General features: G+C 36.1%; 1 protein-coding gene across 3 annotated transcripts in view; it reads left to right on the forward strand.

Annotated features, from left to right (window-relative positions):
• The first annotated feature begins 4,260 nt into the window (after nucleotides 1-4,260).
• spock3 (SPARC (osteonectin), cwcv and kazal like domains proteoglycan 3) overlaps nucleotides 4,261-27,865 on the forward strand; it is a 40,625-nt gene continuing 17,020 nt past the window's right edge. For 2 of the 3 annotated variants that reach the window (XM_051901354.1, XM_051901361.1), the window contains exons 1-5: nucleotides 4,493-4,615; nucleotides 16,933-16,972; nucleotides 21,916-22,024; nucleotides 23,982-24,087; nucleotides 24,278-24,377. In XM_051901354.1, the coding sequence (XP_051757314.1) occupies nucleotides 4,493-4,615; nucleotides 16,933-16,972; nucleotides 21,916-22,024; nucleotides 23,982-24,087; nucleotides 24,278-24,377 (478 nt within the window). Of the gene's footprint in view, nucleotides 4,400-4,492; nucleotides 4,616-16,932; nucleotides 16,973-21,915; nucleotides 22,025-23,981; nucleotides 24,088-24,277; nucleotides 24,378-27,865 lie in introns of those variants that run through there. The other variant, XM_051901365.1, reaches the window with a different exon arrangement.

Genomic DNA, 27,865 nt, shown 5'->3' on the forward strand with positions numbered 1-27,865 from the left:
TCCAAAAAAAAAACTGAGAAAAGGTACCATCCTTTTCCCACCTGCCCGAATACACAAGGTGGTAAGAGAGAGTGAAAGCAGAGGTGTTGTTTGTGTGTGGCCAGAAGGAAATCACTCTTTGCTACATCTCGAGCCCAGTGCTGCATTTTTAATCATGCTTTAAATAATAGAGAACACGCCATGACCAGAACACTTGTCTTTTGTCCAAAGTGTGTGTGTAAAACTTGAATGTAATTGTTTTTATCCAGCATTTAATTGCTTTATGTTTTTGTGCACACAAAAGGTATATAAGTCATTATTGTCACTTTCTATCTCTATTACTCAAAAAAACGCCATTATCTAGAGGTTTTGATTTCTCCCTCAAACAGCAGAGGGCGCAAAACCTGGCCTTTGTTTTTTTTTTCCTTCTCTAAGAAAAATTGTTCTCACACATTAAAAGCGTGTTCCATGTCACTCTCCCTCATGGATTCAGGTGACCTACTAGCTTTTAGACCATTTTTTCTACTTTAAATATTTCATTAATCTTAGTTAGATGTACCTCAGTTCTCTGTTCACCAATCAATTTTACTAGCCCAATAATCTCGCCTAAAATCCTGACAACAGAGTCTAAGAAAATACTGCGCTCACTGTTTTGTTTTTTTTGTTTTCCATACAATGGAAGTCAAAGGTCACCAAAACTGGTTACCAAGATTCTTCAAAATCTTCTTTTGTGTTCCACAGAAGAAAGAATGTCAGATATGGAATGACATGAGGATGTATATAATGACACAATTTTCACTTTTGGTTTGCTTTTAAGGCTTGTTTCATAATGCACGCACAAACAGCATGAATGCAAAGCGGCAGAAAAACTGCAACAGCAGCTTCATATTGGGCCTTTACTGACAGGATTTCTGCAGCATAAGAGAAAAAACAAACATACAGAAAAAAGTGATTTCTGCACCCTAAGAAAAGTCTGTAAAAACAATGTCCGATATTAATATGAAAAGATTTACTGTATCGATTTTTACTCGTATTTTAAATTACGCCTTGCAATGGACGAATTCCAAATGGTGTTTTTGTGCTCTTGAAGGGCACTTCGGGAAGGGGATGCCATTTGTAGGGGCGTTCCAGATGAAATGAACACCTGAATCCCTTTACGAAGGGTCTTTCAAGTCCGTTAGCAAAGGGCACAAGTGATGGTCACTTCAAGGAAGCAATTTTGTTGTTTATGATCATGTGAACCAGGGTGACAAGTCCTCACAATTCATTTTAAATGGTTTTGAGTTAATGAACAGAATCATTTAAGTTGTTTTGCTTTGATATATTACACAACATATATTTTAGTAAAGTATTTCATATTAAGTTTAAATTTGTTTAATAGTAGGTAAATGTGACTACCTGCAGTGTCCAAAGAAGAGACAGCAGGTGTTATAAAGTTGAAAGCAGAGAGGAAACAAACGCATATAAAAGCATGTTTTTTTTAAAACTTCAGTATGTGGTTCAATAAACTGCTTGAATCTGGATTCAGTCATCTTTTTTCATACAGTGGGTATAAGTAGTTTGCACCTTTTTATCTTTCTTCAAAAGCCAAAAACAGGCACAGCAGGAAAGTCTACTTTTAGTGGCACGCCAGGGAGGCTTCTGAGGTGCAACACTGCTCACAAGCGCAGTGGGAATGCTGTGTAACCTGTTAATATGGGTGCTGAAACAAACATCCGTTGGTCACAGACGCTTTGAAACAGGCCTAAGTAGTGAAACTGAGAAGAGATAGATGGAAATTGTGTTAGACATTGTGAATATGTGAATGCATGTTTAGTCAGACTTATGACCCAAGGCTTATTGAAAAGCTAAAACTTGTACTGTATGCTTAAGAATTATGGAAATGTAAGACTGTATGCTGTGAGCAGTGTTTCCTAAACTACTGTGTGCCTTGACAGGTTGTCAGGTGTGCCATGTAAAATGATCAAATTCCAAAAAATATGTAAAAAATAAATGCTATAAATAAGAATATACTGTAGGCCTATCATCGCGCCGTCGGGACGAAACCTCATATCTCCATATTTCGTCATTGTTTCATAAAATTAATTCTATTGGTCATCCTTTATGTCTGTATATGGGTTTTACAAATATTTAACCAATAAAAAGCAGTTAAAAGAGGTTGTGACTAAACCTCGTAACTCAATTGGCTCCTCAAACCGTCAGTCAAACCTCATAACGCCGCCCCTCCTCTATTTTGGAGTCGGAGATCTCTGCTTGTTTGCACTGCAAGGGTAAATAAAGAACTAGACTAATGTTTGCGTAAGTACAGCGTTCTTTACACAAGAAACACTATGTCCATAAAGGCTAACGTTTTTGTAGCCTATTTGAAGAGTGGAGAATAGCCTTTGTCTTTGTGGTCTAGTTGAAGCATACGGATATCCTGTGCATAGCGTTTCAACATATCATGACATTTCAACAAAACTGAGAACCCATAAGCTACAATAAACTTTATATCCTGTACGATGATGAAAACGCAATGCGATGCACTTACTGCCTCAGGCTGTTTCAGTGACAGACAAAACACCTCTGACTCTGTCATTCGCTGGTCAAAACCTCGTAACTCAGTTTGAGTTGCAAGTGTCTGACCATAAAACCAACTGCTGGGAAACACTGGAGGTCTGTATCAGTATCCTAACCATTTTTAGACTGATAGGATCCATAAGAAGAGCTTTAATTTAATGGCAATCAAGGGTAAGTAATATATAAATATTTTCTTTAACAAATCAAAAAAAAAAATATATATATATATATATATATTTATTTATTTATACTTATTTACAGCTCTACAGAAAATAGAAAAACAAAGAAGAAAAAAAGAAAAGGAACTGAAAATGCCTTATAACAACAGTAACAAGGAAAGGATACTAAGGATATACTGTAAGGAATAAACCGTAAACCTGGAACTAAGGCAAGACTCTTTTTTTCCCTCTATTATTTAATGAGATTTTAAGAACGCTGAATATTCCTAACTTCAATATGCTTCCTATTAATTTGCACAAATAACCACAAACAAGTTCTATTAATAGTAAGGACTAATTGCTGTTCCTTCTTTAGGAAAAAAATCCCACAGTAGGGGATGCTAAAAGGAATTAGAGCTGAAGAAACAGTGAAGTAAAGCTTTAACATGCTGCCCAAAAAACATGGGGCATGAGTGAGAATTTGGTTTTAGCAAGTGCTGAGTGAGACTTTGTGATGGCAGACAGGGCACAGATGTGGGTGAACAATGCCAGGGGTGGATCTAGGCATAACATGGAGCGTATATACCTATGGGTGGGCATCCCAAGGTGCGAGTGAGTGTATAAAAATAATGACAAGAGATAGTAGTGGCTCTAATAAGTAGGAAGTATAGTGGAAACATTTACATATGCATCTGGCATGCACTTTCATTCAAAGTGACTTTAAAAAGAAGAAGTGACATTTAATTTGAGTCTGAAGTTTTTCATCAGGATCAGGATCATGTGATCCCTGCTACTGTTTGTGGTTGCGGTGCCAATTTATGTATTTGGAGCTCCATTGTGCCTCAAGTCTCAAGCTTGTTGATTGTTTTGGGTTTAAAACAACTTAAGCTTTATTATATTTTCTATGGTTATCAACAGCATCCTGTGGCATGCTGATGATGCCATAAACTCTAATTACAGCTCATCCTCAAAAAAGAGCAAAAAAAAAGAAGAAAAAAGCAGGAGTGCAGCTTTTTGGGTGTGTGTGTGTGTGTGTGTGTGTGTGTGTGTGTGTTATTTGAGCTGAAAAATATTGCTATCAAATACTGCCAAATATTCAAACATAAGGTCACACAAAAGGTGTGAAAACAAACTGTATATTTTTGTCCTGGGCAATAAAGGAGTAAATGGTCAATAGCTATTTTTGTAGTGTTTCTTATGATTTTAAAGACTTCTAGGGTATGTGTTTATACAGTAGCCTATATGTATGAATAAGTGAATTTAATTTTTTAAATTTATAAATATATTTGAATATAATGCTGCATTTACTTTCATTCCACAATCAAGTTTGATCTTTGGACCTTCTTAGTGAGTTTAGTCACCTCTGCACTACAGTAAAATATTCATAAAACAGAGCAATTGTGTTCAATTAAAGTTTAATGCGCTAACTTAAGCTGAATATTTATGTATTTATTTATTTAATACATTTAATGTGTAATAGTTCTTATTTATTCTGATGTCCGCATAACCTATATATCGAAAAAATAATAAAAGACTCCATGTTAAAGAAGATAGCGCGCGCCCACGTCCGCCTTCACGAGCATACGCTTTTGAGAGAGAGAGAGAGAGAGAGAGAGAGAGAGAGAGAGAGATTGGTGAAGATCAGTTGAGGCTCGTCACGGAGATCTTCAGTCAATGACAGCGCTCACATTGTCCTCTTGAAGGTGACGCATACGGGATTATTGCAGCGGTTATTCGGTATTTTTCTGTCGGTGTGTTTATAGGAGTGTAGTGTGTTGATTGCTCTATCTATCTCGATGCAGATGCTTGTGCTGGTCGGTGTGTGCGCGCTGCTGATCGCCGGGGCTTCTGCCCGCAACGACAACGGCAATTTTTTGGACGACAAATGGTTGACCGGGAGATGGGACAAATTCAGAGATGTGAGTGCTGCTCTACTGATTCCTAATAGTGGCTCATTTGCTAAATCTACTGAGCTGCCTACCTAGACGACATTTTTGGATACCGTAAGCGCGTTTGAATCGATGCTGACTAGGTAGGCAGCTCACTCGGGTTTGAGACAGACTGTAATTTGGGACTGTATGTGTCCGAGTCCGTGTTTAATGTATTTTTACGGAAAGATGCTAAATGTTTAGGAAAGAAGAAGCAGCGTGAGATTTCATAATTCGACTTTCGCAAATCCGTATTTAGGGCTCCGTGTGGTAGCCTATTAATTCTGTATTTTACGGAAGACAGTCACCAATCAATTAGACTCAGTGCGTCACTTCTGCGCCGTTAAGTGGGCTTTGGTACGGCTATTTTAACCATCCACTGGCTAATACACTTAAGATTAGGTCTGATCTATATTAGCTTTGTGTCTGTCAGACTAAGCACTTGGTTTGTAATAAACAGAGCAAAAATGAGAGTATCTTACAAACAATAACAAGTATTTCTTTCACCTGCGGATGTTGCGATGCTTGATGCGTGTGCGCGTGCGTGCATGTGTTAGTGAAGTGATTTTCATCCTGGGTACAAGTACCCCAAGGAGAGCTTAACGTGGTTGCTGGGGGAACTAGGGAATCTATTACTTTGTTAAACCTATAGAACATTTTTTTTTTTTACATTATTAAAATGTAAGAAATATTAGGCTGTCAATGTCAACTTTTTTTTATTATTAAAACTCAAAACCACTGCATGATTGTGATTTTTATACAACCAATAATAAACAAGAAGTTGATCTTGAGTAACTTTTCAGGAAAAAAATAACTTGTATGTTTTATTCTCAACAAAAATAGTTCCAAAAGAATGCAAAAGGCTTTTGCATGTTGTCAAGCAATGCACAGACTCAAAGTCAGTCTGGAATAGTGTATGTGATTTCCGCTCCCCACTCAAAGCGTTCTCTAATCACTTGGCTCCGCTTTTCCCTCTCCCTGCACAATTGTAAGAACACCCTAGAACAAGAAAATCTGGTCTCTCTTTAAACATCGCTTGACCAATTAAATTCAAGGACCAGACCTAACAATTGTGTAAACAACTAAATGATATTCAGTATAATATGATGTAGCCTAGATGGAACACATTTCTGGTTTTGCATCAATTCAAATATAAGACAAAAAAGATGGGGAAACATTGTGTTAGACCAAGATAATCTCCTCCTCTGACCTTAGGTAGCCATGGCTGTTGTAGAATTCAATAAATAAACAGTTTTTCCTCCCCAAGGGATCTTCACTAAATCACTCTGATATTATGTTAGCACAAAGTCATTAATACATGAAAAAAAAAACTCCAAAATAAAGATGTATAAAACAGTATAAAAATATATATATCCATTTTAAACCTGTACACAGTAACTGGCAAATCAAAAGTGACAGCTCTTGGAAGCCCTGATAACTTGTTTGAATTCACATCAACATCAAAACAACAATCAAGGTGTGTCGAGGCAAATAACAAGGTCCTTTATAAACATGATGTTAATTGACAGTGTACACTCAGTGTAATGACATCATCTGGACCAGAGGACTTCCATTTCCTCGATGTGTGTCTATTTGTGGTAATGTTGTTTATGTAAGGGATGTAGTTAAGACAGTCACATGGGTGGCGTAGGTCTCCCACACAGGGCATGACAAATTAGAACTGTTTCCCTACCAGATTATTCTATCTCTCTCTCCTTTCTCTTACTGTAATCACTCTCTCGTTTCAGTCAAATATTTAGATGTACCACTTAATGGGAACACCAGTAAAACTAACACTTCTAAACTAGCAGAATCAATAACACCAATGACACTGAGTGCATGAATATCTCAATATCAAGAACATCAAGGCCACACAGACACACTTTAACAAAACAACCATTAAGAAAAGGAAAACTATGAAGGAAACATGACTCATTGACATTTTAATAACTGAGGTTCCCATGATACTACTTTCTTTCAAACTATTTGAATTTTATTGTTCAATAAATGCCAAAAGTTTAATTCAGCCAATAAAAATATAGTTCTTGTTTAACAAATTATAATGAATATTTGTCTCTGAAGAAGACAACCTTTTGCACAGCAAAGATACTGTATTACTGTATGTACAATAGTTTTACTAATAAAATGGTTAGTTCCTGTCCTTGATTCTGATTGGTCAGTAGCTGTGTTTTATTCACGATAAAACACGGCTATGACCGCTTCACCCAACGTTTCTGCGTATCACTACACAACACCCTTAGCAACCACTCTTAGCAACATAAACTGTTTGTTCTCAATTGATATTGTTCATTGAAGCTTACTGTATTAAGTAGAAGAGTGTTGTGAGAAAGAGATCGATTGAGCGAGTTTATTACCTGCATTCAGATTTAGCATTTCCTTCAGGTCAGTCCTATGTTCATAATAAAAAATCTGTTTAAATGTCCGCTGCGATATCTTGTCCTTTTACCAGTTAAGGGGTTTTCCCATGACTGACAGTCGCTAGTCAAAGCATTTGTCAGTTGCGTCTTGTTCCGTGTTCACAACAATTCAGTCTTTTCAATATAAAAGTCTTCGCTACTGACTGACAAACTCATAAAGACAGTCTTTGCCGCCATCTAATGGCGTAATAATGTAACTTCTGTTGCTGTTCACGGTCAGGGACTATTTTTTCCAGCGAAAGGAAGGCTTTTAGTAAAAGTTTACTCCATGAAAGTTGCATTGATACATATTTTAGGCTTTAATATTTGTATTGTGTGGTAACCGTTTTATAAAAGCAATAAGGTACTCGAGGCTAGTGCTGTATCGTGAATAAGTCGCGGCTGAAGGGGTTGCAGGCACAGCACAGCCTCTCGGACCTTATTGCTTACATAACATGGACCTCAACGAAAAAAGCTTGATAACGATCAACAAACATCATTAAGTAAAAAAGATGAGCCATTGACATCATCACACAGTATAAAAAAAAACAAAAAAACAACAGCATAAAGTCAACAAACATTAAAACAATAATCCTATAACAGCAACCATGTAACTAATTCATGCTGCAGTGCATGCTGGGAGCTCTTAACAAATCAGCAACATTGCTCAATGTTAAACTTTTTGTTCATGTAACTCTATTAGGCAAGTTTACAGGGAATTTTGTATTTTACTGAGAAGTCAAAGTAATTCACATTTCTTAATCTGCGACACAGAAAGACGTGTGCTGGATAAAACGTAATTCCCTTTTTTATTTTACAGTCCATGCACACATGCACTTTGTACCCATACTGAAAACTCACTCTCAATCAACCCTCTCTTGCTTCTTTTCTTTCCAGCTTCACAGCTAAAGGCACATCAAAGATTATTTAGACATTCCATGTGACACTTCAGGCCATCAGTAAAAAGAAAGTGATTTATGCAGATTAGTTGTTCAGCAAACACGGCTCTACAAGATTTTTTCCCGTAATCAACTGGCCCTTACAGCAAAGCAATTACTGAAAGACGCTGAGCCCTAAAATCACAGACCCCCCAATCACATTTAAGCTTTAAGACGCTGAACATGTACGGGAAGCACGGGCTGTCAAGCTTTTGTTTGGTGAAGTGTGTGTATGTGTGCGGCTTTGTGAGATTGGCAGGCTGAAAATGGCCATCAGTGATCCCCCTGCAGTGTCAAACATCTTCTGTCTCTCTCACACGCACATACACATACTCTTGACTTCACTGTCAGCTCTGCTATAGTGACATTTTTAACGCTCTATCAACTTCAGGCTAATGCTGCCAGAGGAGGTAAGAAAAGAGTATGGAGAATTTCATGACTTTGTGGGAGGCTTGAATGAGAAACAGCCATTCTACGATCGTGTGTTTGACTTCAGTATAAAGGACAGATCTGGGAACTACCATAGTGACAAGAAGGACTAGATCTTACAAAAAGGAAAAGCTGCAGTGTGAAACACTTCAAGATAATAGAAAAATGGCTTGTTTCAGTATGTTTACATGCACTAATTTTCATCAATCCGAACGTATCCAGTCTAATTTCAGATTCTGAAAGTTCTGTTTATATTAACCCTAAACTTTGCAGTCTGATTCACATATTCGTCTACATGTGCATTACATGTTTTCCGCATTCAGAATCGAATAAAGCCACAACGATAATGTCACCAGAGCTACCTTGAGTATAACTGTAATTTTTGACATATCTAAAAAGAAAGATGATACTGTATGTGAAGAGTTTTTTTTTTATTTTTAGCAATATTTAGTAAATATTCATGCTGAGTCCCAATTCGCATACTATCCATCCTAAATAGCTTTCGAAATTAGAATTAGTGCATCTCAAATCGTAGTATGTTGAAATGAGTATTCCAAATAAACCCGGATGGTCTACTTTTTCCGGTTAGAAGCGGTTTTTCCGGTTAAAAACTACAAACATGACGGATGTGCGAGACTGACGGTTAAGCAGAGTGGTTTAGATAAAGGGGTTTGAGTGATTAATAATCAGTATTTAACCTGATGAAAAGATATTTATTCAATGTTATCCACATTATATTTAATCTGCAACAGCATTGTGAACTTTTATACCAATGTGTTTGGTCATTAACTTTTAAATGCATCATTATGCAAACATGAGGAGAGTTCTCAGCATGAAAGACCCATGACTGGCAGATTTCTCTCTGAAACGGTAGGAAATTAAATTAAATTGAATGTGGAGGATTTTAACTGTGACAAGATGATTGACAGGGCAGTTTAAACGGTGACAGGATGCATGTAACTAAGCAACAGAGCGTCCGTTAAAGATGCAATTATGATAAAGTAGTATGTCCCAAAGCTTGCCTACTATTCTCATTATTCACTCAAAAGTATGTACTTTTTCTTCACAAAAACAGTACATACTTTTAGGGCATAGTATAAATAGGCGAATTGGGATGCAGCATCAGTTTTCCACCAATTGCTAGTTCGTAAGACGTAAAAGAAAAACATATGCATGTTTGTAAGACGTAAAACACACACATACGGCAATGCGCATGCAAGGTATTTTTAAATCCAACAGAGAAAATATTCAGATTCAGGTGTTTACAAGCTTATTTTTTTTTCCTATTGATCAGATTATTTTAGGTCTACACCACCCCATCCAATCTGATTGAAATTTCATTCTGATTGAGCTCAGTCAGATTGATTGAGGCGAGTACTAATGGATTATTTGGTTGCTTGTTAACATAGCTAGTGAAATACCAAAATAAAAGCCACAGTTACTGATTTACTTCTGCTGACAAAGTTTATCAATAACATTTCCAGTAAACCAAGATTTGAACTTTTGGCCTCAAACACAAAAAGAATAGTTTACTTAAAAATGAGATGTTTGTCATTATTTTAGTCACCCTATGTTGTTCCCAGATAATATGCTTTTTTTTAATATGTGGAACATAAAAGGAAAATCTTTGAAGATTCTTTACACATTTCCATACAGCAACAATTCATAGTGACCACATCTGTCAAACACTAAAATTGACCAAAAACTTTGGTTACACTATTTTACAGTGCCGTAGTTACATTGTAATAACTCAAGTAAGTACTGAGTACTATTAATTAACTACATGTACTTACTATAGAGTTACAGTTAGGGTTTGGTTTAGGGTTAGTTACTTGCAATTATGTATAGTTTACTGTTATTACTATAGTAAGTACATGAAGTAACGTGTAACTACGGCACTGTAAAATAAAGTGTTACCAAAACTTTTTATGTGCCATTGAAAAAATATCAGCAAACAAGTTTGGAACAACATAATGGTGAGATGATAGTATTAATGAAAGAATTTTAAAGCAGTGGTTCTCAAGCAGGGGGCTGGGACCAACTAGGGGGTCTCAGAAAAAGGGAGCCCGCAGGTTGACTTAAAAGTCTTTAAATTACTAAGTCATTAATAATATATTAAAATAATCTAATAATAATAATAATAATAATCTAAATTCTAAAAAAAAAAAACATAAAATCAAGATTTTGAACTGCAATCATATTCCCCTCCCCCCAATTACTTCTATATAAAATAGAATATTGTTCTTACTGAAGGATATACAGTTTCTGAAATGTCTGTAATCACAAAAATTAATCATGGTTAATGGGTAGGGGTGCTTTGGGTATTGTGTTGGAAAACGGGGGGCCTTTGAGTGTACAAAGGATTGAGAATCACAGCTTTAAAGTATAGTAAATATTCCTATTTATTCATTTGCAGGACTGTTGATCAATTTTGAATGTTGCAATAAAAATGTCCCCCTGGGAAATCACTATTAGATCTTCCCCACAAAGACATTACCAATATTATTGAGAAATGACAACACAATATCACAGAAAATGAAAATGTAATTTACAGATATTACACTAAGGTCAAATAACTGTGTTTGCTTTTTAGACATTTGTGCATTGTTCATCCATTCTGTATTGTAACTCATGCTGAATTCCACTGTGGTCTCATAAGCTCCTGTACTAACCTATGGAGAGATTGTGTTGAAGAATATAGATTAACTGAAGATAACCAATTCATACTCTGTACTCTGAATTGTATTTCTTTCTTTCGTTCTTTCTTTCTTTCTTTCTTTCTTTCATCCTTGCAGCTTTGTCTCTGTCTATCGCTCTGTTCTCTCATTCACCCTCTTTTCTTTGTCCTCTTAATGGAATGGAGGTTGGCAGTCTGCTCCAGGCCTTGAGCTAATGGAGAGAGAGAGAGAGGAGAAATTATGCCATGTTTATGAAAATAGTCCTTAGGACAATCCACGTGGACACACAAACACAGGCAAACTTATGTCTGAGTGATGTTAATGCTGTACATTCATTCTCCTTCAACAAAATCTAACACAGCTGATAATAATCATTAGTGTTGTCAAAAGTACAAACTTCGATACCAAGTCGATACTGAGATTTTAAAAATGTGACGCTTTGAGCGCTGTTGAGCGAATTAGTAAACACCTCTGATTGGCCATTGTGTTCACATGCTCAACATATATGTCTGTGATTGGCTACAATGATCAACGCTTCAAAAACATGTTGTAAATAGCCATCAATGACGCTCTTCACCGCGTGTACACACAGATACACACGGGAGCGCTTGAAAGCAGGCGTCCATCAGTGGACCGGTCCTTTCAAAACGCTTTCAAATTCAAACACTTCTGTGTGTTAATCATTGTAGCCAATCACAGACATATACTGTATGTTGAGCGTGTGAACACAATGGCCAATCAGATGTGTTTACGAATCCGCTCAAAGCGTAATATTTTTAAAATTTCAGTATCGACTTGGTATCCAAGTCGATACTTTTGACAACACTACTAATCATGAAGTCAACTGAACTTAACTTGCTTTGCAAACCAAAACTGTTGTGTGACAAGACACAATTACAGCCGGTCAGAAGACATTTGATGTTTAATGTAAAGTTATGTGGAGTTATTTTGCACCAATGAGATTTTATGGTGGGTGGGGCTATGCAGCCCAACAAAGCAGGACGAAAATATCTGATTTAAAATTAAATGTTCACACTGATTAGGCTAAATCTCTCATTGACTGCAGGTATGATTAGAATCAGAATCATGATAATATATTAGCTACATTTTTTGTTGCATGAGAGTCGTTTTTTTTTTTAAATAGTAGCTTTGCAGTGACAGACTGTAAATAAAAAAAATAGATAGATGCATTTTATATATGTTAATATATTTATTAATATATTTAAACCAACTTGTGGCCTCCTTTGAAGTGTGCTAAGGCCCCTAGTGGGTCCCGAGTCCTGACCCCCTGGTTGAAAACCAATAGATACTTTTTTTGTGAGCTTGTGGTTAGCTAACAACTTTTTCAAAAGAGTAGCTCAACTATACTCTAAATAGTAGTCTAATTAATAGCTGACTAAACTTAAAAGCTACAATTTCAAATTAGCTTCAACTGAGCACTGAGCAGTGATCACAGTCTGCACTCCCAATGGGAGTTGCTCAAATCGGTTCTCATTTGCATAAAGCATTGGCAACAGTCGCTGTCACTCATCTTGCCGGAAATCGTCAACTCTCTTTAAAAATGAATGACTTCAGGCCGCTTTGTCACTGTAAATTGCTGTCAGCTTGAAAGCCCCTGAAGAGTTTGCTTTTATCGCTCATATCACGTAGCATCTGGTGTTAGAGTGGCATGGACAGATTCTGTTCTGATTGTATGAAGCTTCTGCTCTCTCTGTATGGTTGCATGTGCCTGTTTGTGGTGCCCTTGTGAATGTGTATGTGGTAAAGACTGGACAGAGAGAGGAAAAGAGAGAGAGAGGGGCAGAGAGTCATAAAGAATGAATGATGTCAGAAGGGTGAGACGCTTCCGGCACTTTCTGCATGAGAGAACAGCCGCCTTGCTGTCATGCTGGCCGCCCTCTCTCTCTCTCTCTCTCTCTCTCTCTCTCTCTCTCTCTCTCACACACACACACACACACACACACACACACACAGCCCTACTCCTCAATATACTAAATATGCGTGGTGATGATAAGAATGGGATTTTGCTGTACTTACTGTCCACTGTCATTGATTTTGTTGTTGTACTTCTCTTAATATTAACAGATTAATGTTGTGCTGTTTCTTTATTAGTTATTCATTTAACATATGCTTAAAATCCTTCTAATAATACCCCAGGAAATCCCTCTGTATGCGGAGAAATGCCTTTAAAGTGATTATAGTGGAAATAATCATGATTTATTGTACTCAGTCTATGGTAATCTGTTTGTTTATGTGTGTTTGAAGCATTGGAACTGTGGTGATAGAGAGTACATTTAAATGAAATCAATCGGTAATGCACACTCAAATTATTCACTATAGATTTAGATGCATTTACAATAAAATATAATGTGACTTTATAAATCCCTGAAAAGCAATTTAGTTCTGGTACAGGGAGGATCAGGCAAACAGACGCTGGGCGCACAGGTAAATACAGAATGGGAATTCAATAAGCTGAGATTGTTACTTTAAAATGTCTTCCAGGACCAGCTAATTGTTATTAAAAATGTGCTTCTCATATTTCAGAATCTAGTCATGATAATATTTTAATTCTTTTAAAGAAAAAGATTTATATATAAAAAATATATTATGGAATGTACCATGCAACATAGTATGCACAATAATCTGAATAAAATATAAATACATTTTACAAACTATCATGCTATAAATAGCAGACGGTAATAATATCTGCAATCTGACCTTAATAGTCAACTTTTGAAGTAGTCTGGTGTTATGAGGGCATCTCTAGTAACAGCTCAGAGCTATCATCTTTAATGGGCCTCTTCTCCTGGTCTGCTGTTCATAGTGTCTAGACTTCATAAACCCACTCCAGTGATTTCAGAGCAGATGTTTACTATGGTCTGGAGGCTGTTCCTGCTCTTGATTGTGAGGGATGTGTAGCAGCAGACAATGGAGGAGCACAGATTACTCTCAATATCAGAGCTGTAGAAAGGCTCTGGCTTAATGGAGCATGCAGCGCGCGCGCACACACACGCACACACACAAATTCACATACATTCATCAGAAGTGACTGAAACATTTACTCAGGCCAGGAAAAAAGTGTAACATGACATGTAAACAGTTTGAATGCTGTTCAATTCAGGATTATATCCAATAAATATTTACTTGGTCAAGTCAAGTCATCATTTATATAGCGCTTTTTACAATACAGATTGTTTCAAAGCAGCTTCACAGTGATATGAAAATTAAGATTATTTTGGCTTTACAGCAGCTCTAGGAAAAAGTTATCGAGCTAAAGTAAGTTTTTGATTGAATGATTTCCGTTGTAAAAATCGTTAATTATTAACTCAGAGGCCGCTTAAATGACACATTTTTAACTGAAAACAGAAAATTTTTAATGCGTTCTTGTCGTTCGTTTACATGTTTAGTCTATAGGTATGCGCGTTTGAATGCGTATGTGCGCAGACGCTGACTTAACGATTGTAAGGCCAATTATGAATGTAATTTGATACTTATGACTGATCATGCCCAAACACGCCGAGTCAAAGCCAGTTGCGTTCAGTCTGTGTTTACAGTCGGTGTTTAAATTCCGTGTGTAAGTATTTAAATCTGCTTCAGTCGAAGGAAACAGTCTTTGTGTGTTGAGAATGTTTTAGCTAGTCGTTAAGTGTTTCCCCAGCTTTAGTCTTTTTTACAAAGTGACAAATTACTTATCTGGCCCGCATAATACAGAATTATTAGTTGTTTCCGCGGATCCATGTGAACTGGTATCATTTTGATAACGTTTTATCTATAAAGATTGTCAGTATATGGTTTCCTACTGAGCGTTAAAAAAAATATACCTTTAAATAAATAAACACATTTAATTAAAATTGTTTTGCACTTAAATTCTTAGTGAGTTGATTTCATTTAACTGACTTATTAAATTGAATTCATTTCATATAGGCAAAGGATTAATTAGGACCGAGTACGATTCAAACTTTACTTTAATACAGAATCAGAAATATGACCTAATATTTTAATAATATATTACATGCTATATTACCACATATATTTATGGGGCTTTTTACCAAACAGAAACCTAAGGTTTTTTTTTGTTGGTTTTTTTTGTTTTTGCTGCCATACAAAATGTAATAACCAAAATGAAATAATACTTTTTATTTAGTACTAAATTAAATAAACAGCATAGACAATAGGGGTTTAACGGTACACAAACATGACGGTTCGGTTCTGAAGTCACAGTCCGGTACAGGTTTGGTACAGCAGGGGGGAACTAAACATAAAATTGCTTTTTTGTTATTAAACTTTTTTGAACAAATGTGTCTCTGTATTTAAATAAATTCAATTATAATTAAAATAAATTTAAAAAATCTATCTTAGCTAATGCTGTGAACTATATACAGGGAGCCCTTACTTAGACATTACTATAATATTAAAGGTTACAATTAACAACAGAGCCCAAATTATTTATATAATGTGACCAACTGTAGTGTGACTGCATGAACTGAGCCGTGACGTACGTACCATATGGTTTGGGACGAATACACCCCTAACAGACAACATTCTTTTTTTTTTTTTTTTTTTTTTAATAAAGTTTTAATAATTTTCAATATCTAAATTGATCAAGCAAAATTGAAATTTTGTGTCACTTTCTTTTCTGGTGAAAGTATGTGAATGTTAGTGTTTAAAGCATCAGCAGTACAAGCAAGACAGGAGGACCACAGTTGACCCGTTCTATCACACAGTCATGCTATCACATGACTTTCATATAAAGGATGCTTGTAACATAATGGAGGCTATTCTATTTCTATCCTGTGCTCCCTCACATTCTCTATGTAGGTCTTAGATGAACATAATAATCTGTACAAGAAGAAAGACAGACAGAAAAACAACTGCACAAAATCAAGAGAGATCTAGGTGTAGATTGGGTGTCAACTGTATTTAGCTGCTCAAATAGCGGCACAATCAAGAGGAAAAAGAACAATGACTGTGTTTACACACAGTGAGGCTGAGAGAGAGATAAAGTTCTTTGTGAGCGGGAAAGAAGGGGAAAGGATATGAATGACCAACGGAGACTCTGTAATGGATTTCATGTGGTGTTGTTTATCCCAAGATGCATTTGCATGCCACACACGCAAACATACACTTAGAGAAAGGAGAGAGAAATGGCAGTCATCAAAAATGTTAAATTGCAAAAGGCCAGACTGTTGCCATGTCATATCCATTTCTGTGGGTGTGTGTGTAACCATATGGTGCTATCAGTCTTCAGTGGACCTATGATGGAAACTGACATATTAACTGTCTTAATTAATTAAGCATGAATACAAGTGAGGACCAATTACTGAATGTGACAGACAACAAACAGTCCAGTATAAACAGGCACAATGCCAAGTCATACATGCATTTCATTATTATTTCTGTGTTTATGGCATATTCTGTTGTTTATGGCATCCATTTTGTGTTGTTTTGTTGAAGTGATCTGTGTTTAATGTTCTGTCTAATGTTTATTTGTTTTCTCCACAATGCTTCCTCTACAATCAGGAGGTGGAGGTTTGTATGATTGTGCCTTTGTTATTCCATTGAAACAGAGTCTTGCTAATCTGCCTGTTTGTCTGAAAGGAAATCCTTCCAAGTTTAAGTTTTATGTCCTTTAATACTGCTGTAGTTGCATGATAATATATGCAACATGCACTGAATGTAACTGCTTGTAAGTACATGTTGAGCTGAATGTGTAACTACAAGCAAGGCAATATAATAATATGTACTTGCATAGTTTAAATAGCAAAAATTACTTTATGTATAATAACATATACAATTTTAGAAAAGAAAACAAATGCGGACTGTTGATTTATCAACTTCTGTTTTAGGAACCAGGAACATGGAGTCCAGGAAAACCATTCGATCAAGGTAAGACCATCAACCAAAAATAGCAACATCATTGTGTTTTTTTGTTTTGTTTTTTTAAGATCAAAGAAAACTCTAAAACTGAAGTGTGTTTTTTCATTTTTTAGTAAAATTCTTTCTCCTAACCAGCCAGACTCAGCAACAACTGCTTAACCAATGGCGTGAGTTTGAGGCGGGACTATTTGTTTAAAAAGTGAAGGATTAGGGGAGTGTTCATTATTAATAATTTTCAAAAGTGCAAAAGAATAAAGTCAGTTATTCTACTTTTTGGTCTTAAAAAAGCTCTTGTGTGCACAACTTCTTTCTAACATCACTAGTTTGAAAGCATCGCCCAAATCCTCGCTATTTCTAAGCAGTTATTGGAGTAACAAGCTTCTCTGTGTGTGTGTGTGTGTGTGTGTGTGTGTGTGTGTTTGGTCCAGGAATTCCCTATGCTAGTAAAACCTGAAATTTTTGAAGTTGTAGGGCCAAAGTTGTGGTCCCCATGAGGAAAACATTTCATAAATCATACTAAATAATGTTTTTTTTTTTTTTTTTTTTTTCTAAATGTAAAAACACTTTTTGGTCTTAAAAAAGCCCTTGTGTGCACAACTTCTTTCTAACATCACTAGTTTGAAAGCATCACCCAAATCCTCGCTATTTCTAAGCAGTTATTGGAGTAACAAGGTTCTGTGTGTGTGTGTGTGTGTGTGTGTGTGTGTGTGTGTGCTTGTTTTTGTGATTAATGAGGACACAAATTCGTGTAATGACATGGGTATTACACTGGTATTATGATGTAAACATGAAATATGAGGACATTTCATGTGTCCTCATATTTAAAATAGCTTTAAAAACATACTAAACCATGTTTTATTAAAAATGTAAAAATGCAGAATGTTTTCTGTGATGGGTAGGTTTAGGGGTAGGGGTAGTGTGGGGGGATAGAATGTACAGTTTGTACAGAATAAAAACCATTACACCTATCGAATGTCCTCCCTTTGATAGCAAAACAAGCCTGTGTGTGTGTGTGTGTGTGTGTGTGTTTGGTCCAGGAATTCCCTATGCTAGTAAAACCTGAAATTTTTGAAGTTGTAGGGCCAAAGTTGTGGTCCCAATGAGGAAAACATTTCATAAATCATAAATAATGTGTTTTTTTTCCCTAAATGTAAAAACGCATAATGATTTTTTGTAAGGGTTAATTTTAGGGTTAGGGGATAGAATTAGAAGTTTGTAAAGTATAAAAGAGTTAGTTCACCCAAAAATGAAAATAATGTCATTTATTACTCACCCTCATGTCGTTCTACACCCGTAAGACCTTCGTTCATCTTCAGAACACAAAGATATTTTTGATGAAATCTGATGGCTCAGAGAGGTTTCCATTGCCAGCTAGTTAATTTACATTTTCAGTGCCTAGAAAGGTACTAAAAACATATTTAACAGTTCATGTGACTACAGGGGTTCAACCTTAATATTATAAAGCGACAAGAATACTTTTTGTGTGCCAAAAAAACAAAATAACGACTTTTCAACAATATCTAATGATGGGCGATTTCAAAACACTGCTTCGAATCTTTTGTTTCGAATCAGCGGTTCGGATCGTGTGTCAAACTGCCAAACTGCTGAAATCACATGACTTTGGCGCTCCGAACCACTGATTCGAAACAAAAGATTCAAAGCAGTGTTTTGAAATCGCCCATCAGTAGATATTGTTGAAAAGTCGTTATTTTGTTTTTTTGGTGCACAAAAAGTATTCTCGTCGCTTTATAATATCAAGGTAGAACCACTGTAGTCACATGAACTGTTTTAAATATGTTTTTAGTACCTTTCTGGGCATCTGAAAGTGTTAATTATCTTGCTGTCAATGGAGGCCTCACTGAGCAATCGAATTTCATCAGAAATATCTTAATTTGTGTTAAGAAGATGAACGAAGGTCTCATGGGTGTGGAACGACATGAGGGTGAGCAATTAATGACATAATTTTCATTTTGGGTGAACTAACCCTTTAAAATCATAATGGCTGCTGAAAGTTCAGCTTTTCCATTACTGGAATAAATTACAATGTTGTACATATACAACATTGTATATGTACAATATACATTCAGCATGCCTTGGTAAGCATTAGAGTCTTCTTTCAAAAACATTTTAAAAAAAAAATCTTACAGACCCTGAATTTTTGAACAGTTTTTCCAAAAATAAAAAATAAAATATTTTGCTAAAGTAGATGGCTCTTTAATGCAATATTTTGAAACTTTAATTTGAGAAATAACATACATGTCTGTCAAATAATCAGTATAAAAGATTCAACAGTCCTGTGGTATAGGGATACTTTATGTATGGGATTTGTGCTTATAGGCAGTAAGAACATAAAAAGCCATGAAATCCTAACATCACAACTTTTTTTTTATGTTTTATTAGTAGTACAAATGGCAGAAGAATTGCCTTAATGATGAAAATGTTTTATGTTATAAGCTACTCATTTCATTGAGGTCACTGGAAATGGAAAGATCTGTATCTCTTCTCCTTTGAGCCATAGCGTCTTGCTGGTTATCAGTGTTGAGTGGATGTTAATCAGGCATATATGTTGTGTGAATTCACAGTCACATGCTGTGGCCTAATACCCATATCATCACGCTACATCCATCTGAGAAAATGAGAAAACTGCTTTTTAAGACTCTATCACATCAAGCTCTCAGTGTGCAGTAAATCTTACGAGATTATGCATATTCGAAAGTCATTAGAAGCCCCTTGAATATTCATCACACAAGTTTGATATTTATGCAAATGACTATTGATGGAGCATTGAGTGAGTCAAAAAGAGCAAGTAGAGCAATTTAAAATGGATTCTGATCATACTCAGACATGATGATGCACAAATCAATCACAAATTTTGACATACACACACACACACACACACAAACTCACACACACCCACAGACAATGGACTCAGAGGGTGCTGAGGAGATTGGGATTGGATAAGCCCTAAAGCCTGTGCAGGATTTGACTAAGGCTCTTACCATGTGAGGTCAGAGAGCGTTCGAAGTGTGGCTGTGTGTGTGTGTTTGTGCTTTGACAAGGGGAAGGTAAAGAATGAGTATGTTTGTGAGATATTGTCTTTCTTCCTCTGTGCATGTGCGTGAGCCTCTTAGGACTATAAAGGTACTTAATGGCATTAGAAGTCTTTTATCCTTTCTCTCTCTCCTTTTCTACTCTTCCTTCCTTCTCTATCTTTTCGTCACAGAGCATTAGCTTCTGCCCCATTTTTAGGCTGTAACAGAAATAGAATCCTTATTTACACACACAGTGAAATCAGACAGATAACAACTTTTTTGGAGTTTAGTGGTTTCTTAGTTAAGGGCATTTACTATTCACTGGGCAAATCCACTAAAGAGTTACGCCACTTTTGCATGCTGTATTTCAGTGCAAAAGCCTGCGCATTATTTACTAACCACCACCAATCCAGCTTAACCAGGTGCTAAATGTGATAAAATAGTGCTTAAAGTCTAGTTCACCCTTAAAGGCTAGTTCATCCAAACAGAACTGCTCACCCTCATGTCATTTCAAACCCACAAGTTCATCTTCGAAACACAAGTTAAGACATTTTTAATTAAACCTGAGAGATTTCTGTCCCGCTATTGAAAATGATTAACTTTTTGAAGTGTCAAAAAGACAATGTAAAGGCATTGACATTGACATACTGTAGAGCAGGGGTTTTCAAACTGTGGGTCGCAGAGTGGGAAAAGGTGGGTTACGCAAAGTCACTTCGCTACAGCTAAATTTGTGTTTCAGTGAATAACACACACACACACACACACACACACACACACACACACACAAACACAAACAATACCTACCTACCAACACATAAGGAAAATATGTCTGTAAAAAGCATTTTACATGTACACACAGAACAGGCATGATAGTGTTTTCTGCTCTGGACACCACGATAAGTTTAATACTCGCAGCACGGATCACAGTTCACATCGAGCGTGTTTCAAGTTTTACGGACATATTTCATCTACTGTAATGATATAAACGTGAACCAGCGCTGTGTATACTATGTGCACAATCTCACATATTTAATCACATCTTCTACAGTGGTATGTGTGATCATGAATGCAATGACACAATGGATTATTTACGTAAACAGAACTTTGTTGTCATGGGTTTATATTTTTAATTCTACTGTTACGCATGCGTTTTCTTTCTACTGTTTACTTTCACTTAAAACATAACTGACTGTGTTTACGTGAATACTCGCCAAGACCAGCATTTTGACAAATAAGCAGCGAAAAATAACTCAATTTAGTACTGAGAGGCGGCTTTAGGTGCGTGCTCTTTGTGTGTGAGCACAAAATCTGCGGGAATGAGTAAAATTATGGCCAATACATGTAATCCCTCGCCGATCCCACGTAACACCAACAATATTCATCCAGAGCAAATGAAACGAGTGAGTGAGGGAAGGAGGGTTTGTGTGTCAAATCGCTGTCATAGAGATAAGAGAGCAAGAAAGCGCACCTGGAAGCGTTTCAGATATTTCAGTATCGATATGTATGGAAAATTATATATTTTTGACAACACTACATTGCACTTAGTTTATTATTTCAGATGCCTTTTTAAAATACTACAATTGAAATATGTATATATATAGTAGGTTTGGAACAACTTGAAGGTGAGTAAATGATGATTTTTGGGTGAACTATCCCTTTAAGTCATTGTCATTGTTTTTAGTATAACCACACCTCCTTATTATAGATTTCGCCTGGTTCACAAAACACACAATTAATTTCTAGTAACTCGGGTTCTGAAACAACGCATACAGCTTGTGCAAATCAGTGTGCACAATTCATTCTTAGTGAATTCATTCTTAGTGAAGCATATAGCTAAATGTGACACAAATATGTTTATCTGTTTTCATTGTTTGTATACATAAACATGTATATACTTGTTTATTTTTGCATGTGTTTCAGCTCTGGACCCTGCCAAAGATCCGTGCCTCAAGATGAAATGTGGCCGCCATAAAGTGTGTGTGGCTGAGGATTACCAAACACCCACCTGTGTCAGTCAACGCAGGATGAGGTAAATGTCCTCTGCTTGGTCTGACTCATTACAGAAACAGTAGTAAAAACAGTGGCCAACAGACGTGGCCAAAAAGATTGGCACACTTGCTGCCACGCTTGAATAAGTGCATGACATCTTGAATTACATACACATTTTGGAGCATTAGAAAGTTGCATCTCATTCGAAGATCAACACTTCACAAAACACCCAGGAAGAGTGGAAAACAAAACACTCAGCGGAAAGCAGTGAATCCAGAACTAATTTCTACTGAAAACCATTGGAGAAATCTGAAAACAGCAGTTTGAAAAAACTGTTAACAAATGCACTGAATGTCATTAGAGGCTTTGGAACTGTCCAATGGCTGTTCCACCAAATATTAAATCTATGGTGCCAATAATATGATCCAGCTTTCAGTTTGTAATAATTCCGCATTTTTTTCCACTTCAAGCTAAACAAACACATATGTGGATAACAAAAGATGTTTTATTTAGAAAAAGAAATGTGCTAATATTTTAGGTCACAACTGCAATTGATTTCATTATGGACTATGTCAGTAAGTTACCATTTTATCCAGTTAAGGACTTGCTGTTGGCATTTTGGGATATTTTATTCATATTGATTTTACATGGTACATTTTCCTGCATGTTTGATGTTAAGTATGGCAAAAAAATCTTTTGAGAAGAAACAAGGGCTGTTCTATGTTCTTACCCAGTCAACCTATCCTGGAACTAACTGGGCAAACTTGCCTGCCAAAGTCTGGGAATTAGAGAGTGTGTGTGTGTGTGTGTGTGTGTGTTTGACCGAGGTGAAAATAAGGCACAGACTGACCTGGATTTTACAAGCTACTGTTGTCAACAATGATTGTTGTTATGAAACTCATCATTTAGTGAATTGGGGGTGATAGCATAACACAAATGTTTTTTTAATGGCCCAATGAAACAGACAAAGGGAGAAAAGTTCCCTTTGTTCAAGAAAAGTATCACAGAAATTAACAGAAAGAGAGAAAAATAAATAACAGAAGTAGGAAAAAAAACGACATTGGATTCTCAACTGGTGGGCTGCAAGTGCAACCCATCCAAAGGTAAAGTTAGAGCAGTGGTTCTCAACCTTTTTGATTCCATGGTCCACAACATGGTCCAGATATTTATGCTAAATATCTCACAGGTAACAGCGATGCAACAGTGCTTCTGTCAGATCACGTCTTTGATAATACACACTATGCGATTGTCACTCACATTGTCACTCACGGGGCTAAAATCGTGCAGCATGTACCCAGCATTAGAGGCCAATAAAACTATTAGACGCACATTCATTTGTTACTTGGTAGAAGTTAGACAAATCAAAGAATCCTATAAATGCATTTTAATAAAGTACTGAATCAAAAAATGTTGTTAATTAAATCAAATTATGTAAAAATTTAATCATTCTGAATTGGCAAATACGGCTCTGGAATCTAATTTCAAATTTAAAAATCCATTTGCTGTCAACCCAGCGATTCATTCTTATTCAATTAGGCAGATTCCAACATGTAGAGGTTCTTAACATCTCATCTTCAAAACCCATGAACAAAACTAAGCAAGGGAAAATAAATTATGAAAATATTCACTTAAAGTGAGAATAAATATGATTTGTGTTGACCAGAATGACGATAGTGTGTTTATTTGAAACCATCAAAGAGAATTTTTTTTAAAGCAAAATTGTCAATTTTCCAATTCATTCTGTCATATAATGTTGCATATTATTGGATCTATGCAGTTCTTTTAAATCTAAATAAATTTCAATTGATTTTAGGGAATTTTTTGTTTACTTTTTTGTACTGTATTGGGTCACCACTGGGTTTCCAATGTTAAATGAGGTAAGCAAACCAGTGCAGAACCAGTGCAGTAGAGGATAGTAGAAGAAACAGGCTGCATTTCTGCAATATTGTTTGGCTTCTTCATTGTGTTAGAAGAGCAATCTCTCTTTCTGTGTGCAGTTTTAAGGACATGAATTTGAACTCACCACTGCTGAAATGCAAAAGATGTCCAGTTGTGCACCCTTCACCTGTTTGTGGAACAGATGGACACACTTACTCCACCAAGGTAACAGACATGCTACCTGTTTGTGAGAGCTGCCACTGTGTGTGTTTTTCTGTACGTGTATACAGTCTGAATTGCTTTTCATAATGCTGTCACAGAGGTATTCAACCAAGAGATTAATCCCTGATCAACGATGTACTTTACTTATCTAATCTGAGCTTTATGTGTGTGCCTGTGTTTGTGTGTGTTGTAGTGTAAACTAGAATATCAAGCTTGCATCTCTGGGAAGCAGATTTCTGTGAAGTGTCCAGGACAGTGTCCCTGCCTTTCAGGAAATACAGCAGAGAAGAGAGGTACATGCCCTTTATCAATGCAGTTTATTTCTATTAGGCTTGCACACAAACACTGTCTTTGTTTGGAATGGAATATGTGCACTGATTATTGCATACTATACAGCAGGAATGGTTAACTTCGGTCCTGGAGGGCCACTGTCCTGCATTTTAGCTCCAACCCTAATCAAACACACATGAACAAGCCAATCAATGTCTTCAGCACTACTACAAAGCTACAGGCAGGTGAGTTTTTAATCAGGGTTTGAGCTGAACTCTGCAGGGCAGTGGCCCTCCAGGACCGAAGCTGCCCATCCCATGCTGTACAGTATACAGAGTGCATTTAATATGAATTATGGATGATAAACTTATAGGTCAATGACTAATAAGAATATCCATAATGAATCTTTTAAATTCTAGTTTAAAACACATGCAAAGTAGATATATAGTTTAAATTTATGTTGATTTTGAAAAACATTTTAAAGAAAATTAATTTAATGACGCTAAAAAAGTAATGTGGTGTAACCATCAAGTAAAAATTAAATTTTTCCCCTCAAACCTTATTGACCTTTACAGACTTTGACATAATTTCCTGCTTTACTGATGAAACAATAATGAAAGATTATTTAAGTTTTCTTTTCAAAAATTGTATTCTTTTAATGAATTTTTATTCATATTTTTATATATCAGGACAGTTGAGTCACTGTTACATTTTACATGTTATGCCCCCAAAACATATCAAAATAAATTTTAATGTAGAAATTAAAAACATGCCCATCATAGACAAGGTGTATTCAAGTCAATGATGATCTATAATTTAATAAATCCGGACACTGTCATTAGCCCATATGCTACATTATGATCACATGATCTCATTACTTTAATTGCTTATTTCAGCCAGTGGTGTTTAGTTATCAGCTTGGAAATCCAATTTTGTGTAAAAAAATTCTTGCAGTCTTACCAGTCTGGTCGAAAAATTAGTCAACGAGGAGAGATTACAAAATCACAGCTGATATTACTTCTGGTCCATTCGTCACACTAGACAATTTACAGTATTCACTATTTGTTGTATAATGCATATTTAAGCAAATTTAGTTGGTCATCCAGATATTCTATATATACAATTTGTACACTGGACACAATATACAGTACATACTACATAGTAGGGGTGTAACGGTTCAAATTACTAACAGTTCGGTTTTTATCACAGTTTTAGGGTCACAGAAAAAAATGACTGTCAAATAAAAATAATGAAAATAAGAACAAATTATCAGACTACAAGCAACAGCACTAAATAAATACAATAGAGTAAAGATACAAATAAAATAAACTGTTTTTCAGGTTATTTAGGTATCTAACTGTAGTTTTCAGGTACAGAAATTGAAGTAATCAAATGTAAAACAACATTGCATATAATCTTCACTGTAGAAATTAAAGATTAATCATTATTAAAGTTACAAAAGCTATACAGTCAATAGCAGTGAGTAATTTCCTTGTCTTTTGTTTGATGAACATTAAAAACATAGACAGCAGGAATATTAGGCTGCTGTCACTTTAAGACTGCTCGGATCCTATACACTGATACAGATACACAGTGTTGTCTTTCTCGACTGTTTACATTCACTTATGACATAACCTACTATTTTTGCTAGGATACTCGTCAAGACGGACATGTTGACGTAATTTTCTTGTATTTGTCCGTTCAAGAGCAAGACTTGAGAGAGAACTCAATATTTAAGCGCTGTCTGAGACGCGGCTTTCCATGTGCACGCTTCGGATGAGTGCGCACACAAATCTTCTCACAGCATGCGCTTACACTTCAATGTTTAAAATGGTAAGGCTTAAATGAGTTTAGTTTAAACACAGATAGCAATGTGTGCTGTTCAGGTCTCACCTGCACTCGCACAATATCAACACCCGGGTGACGACGGTGTAAATGACTGGCCTTTAGAGCATACAGCACTCCTATTGAACAACGTTTACAATGAGAGACCGTTTTGTCCATGTTTTTTGATCACCGCATACATTAGCCTGAAGCCTGCTGGTCTGTTTTATGCATTGTTATTTTCAACAAACCATATTATAGATGCGTCGTCAGATTTAAGATGAACCGCGGTGCAAGTGTGTGCCGAACCATGGGTGGAGAACGGTATGGTTTGATTTTTTACCGAGAACCGTTACACCCCTACTACGTAGTAAGTATAGTATGGCAGTATGCTATTATGAATATGTGATTTTTCTCCCTTAAGCCCTCATAAATGGTAATGATAAATATCTCATGTCATTACTAGATGAACCAAATTAGTCTATATATAAATCCAATCTTTTATCTCAGTAGCTGTGGAAAGGAATGTGTACCCTCTAGGGTGGGTACTTGGCATGTTTTCAGCTGCAATAAGAGCAGCAAAGAGATTTCATTACACCAAACTAGTCTTATTTTGTGTAGAATCTCAAAGCTGAATCCCTTAGGAACTTATTAAATGTTTGCTGTTCCAGATTGTTTCTGTCAGTGTGTGTATGCGTATATGTGTGAGAAAGACAGCATGATAATGTTTGTTTTCATCATTATCCCAATGAACATAAGTCCTGTCTTCAGATGCTCTGCTTCAGGCTGTAGAGGAAATCACTCACCTTCACCATCAAAAGATTGTCAATGATACCTTACAGCTCAAAGCAATGCAAAACTAAACTTGCTAAACTAAACTTAAGATCATGGAACTAAAGGCATAATAGATTTTTGAAGGTGTGAGAAGTATGAATGTTGTTTTTTCCAGTTACCAAATATCAGCAATACAAAACTCTTCCTTTATACACTACCATTCAAAGGTTTGAGGTCAGCAAGAAATTAATGCTTTCATTCAGCAAACACACATTAAATTGATTGAATAAGATTTCTGTTTCAAATAAATGCTGTTCTTATGAAATTTCTGTTTATAAAAGTATCTATCCTGAAAAAATATATCACAGTTTCCACAAAAATATCAAGCTGCACAACTGTTTTCAACACTGATAATAAGAAATACTTAAGCACCAAATCAGCAAATGATTTGTTTAGCAAAAATTCAGCTTTGCTATCACAGGAATAAATAAAATATGAAAATATATTAGTTGTTTTAAGTTATTTTAAATTGCAATAATATTTCACAATTTTACTGTTTCCCTTTTGAGGGAACTCAACACTGCGTCAGAATGCTGACGCTATGGGAATGCTTCTGCGTTATTGCGTGTGTGAAATCACTGATTTCTGTGTGAAATCATGGCAGTCTCACTGGCGAAACATCCTGTGATGCTTGACGGCGTACCACGGAAGCTATGAAGGATACCCGGACCAAACATTGTCAGCTTTTGAAGCCTTCAATAAGCGCTCTGTGTGTATCTGACTCTATTTTGTGTTGTTTGTCCCATAGGAAACTAGTATGGCAAATAAGCAGCAGTTTAGACTGTGTGTCTCCCTCCCCATGTTATATTACGGGAAGAGACATGCATGATCTTTCTGTGGTCTGCTTGGGAGC

This window comes from Ctenopharyngodon idella, chromosome 1 (assembly GCF_019924925.1).
Source record: "Ctenopharyngodon idella isolate HZGC_01 chromosome 1, HZGC01, whole genome shotgun sequence".
NCBI classification, from domain to species: domain Eukaryota; kingdom Metazoa; phylum Chordata; class Actinopteri; order Cypriniformes; family Xenocyprididae; genus Ctenopharyngodon; species Ctenopharyngodon idella.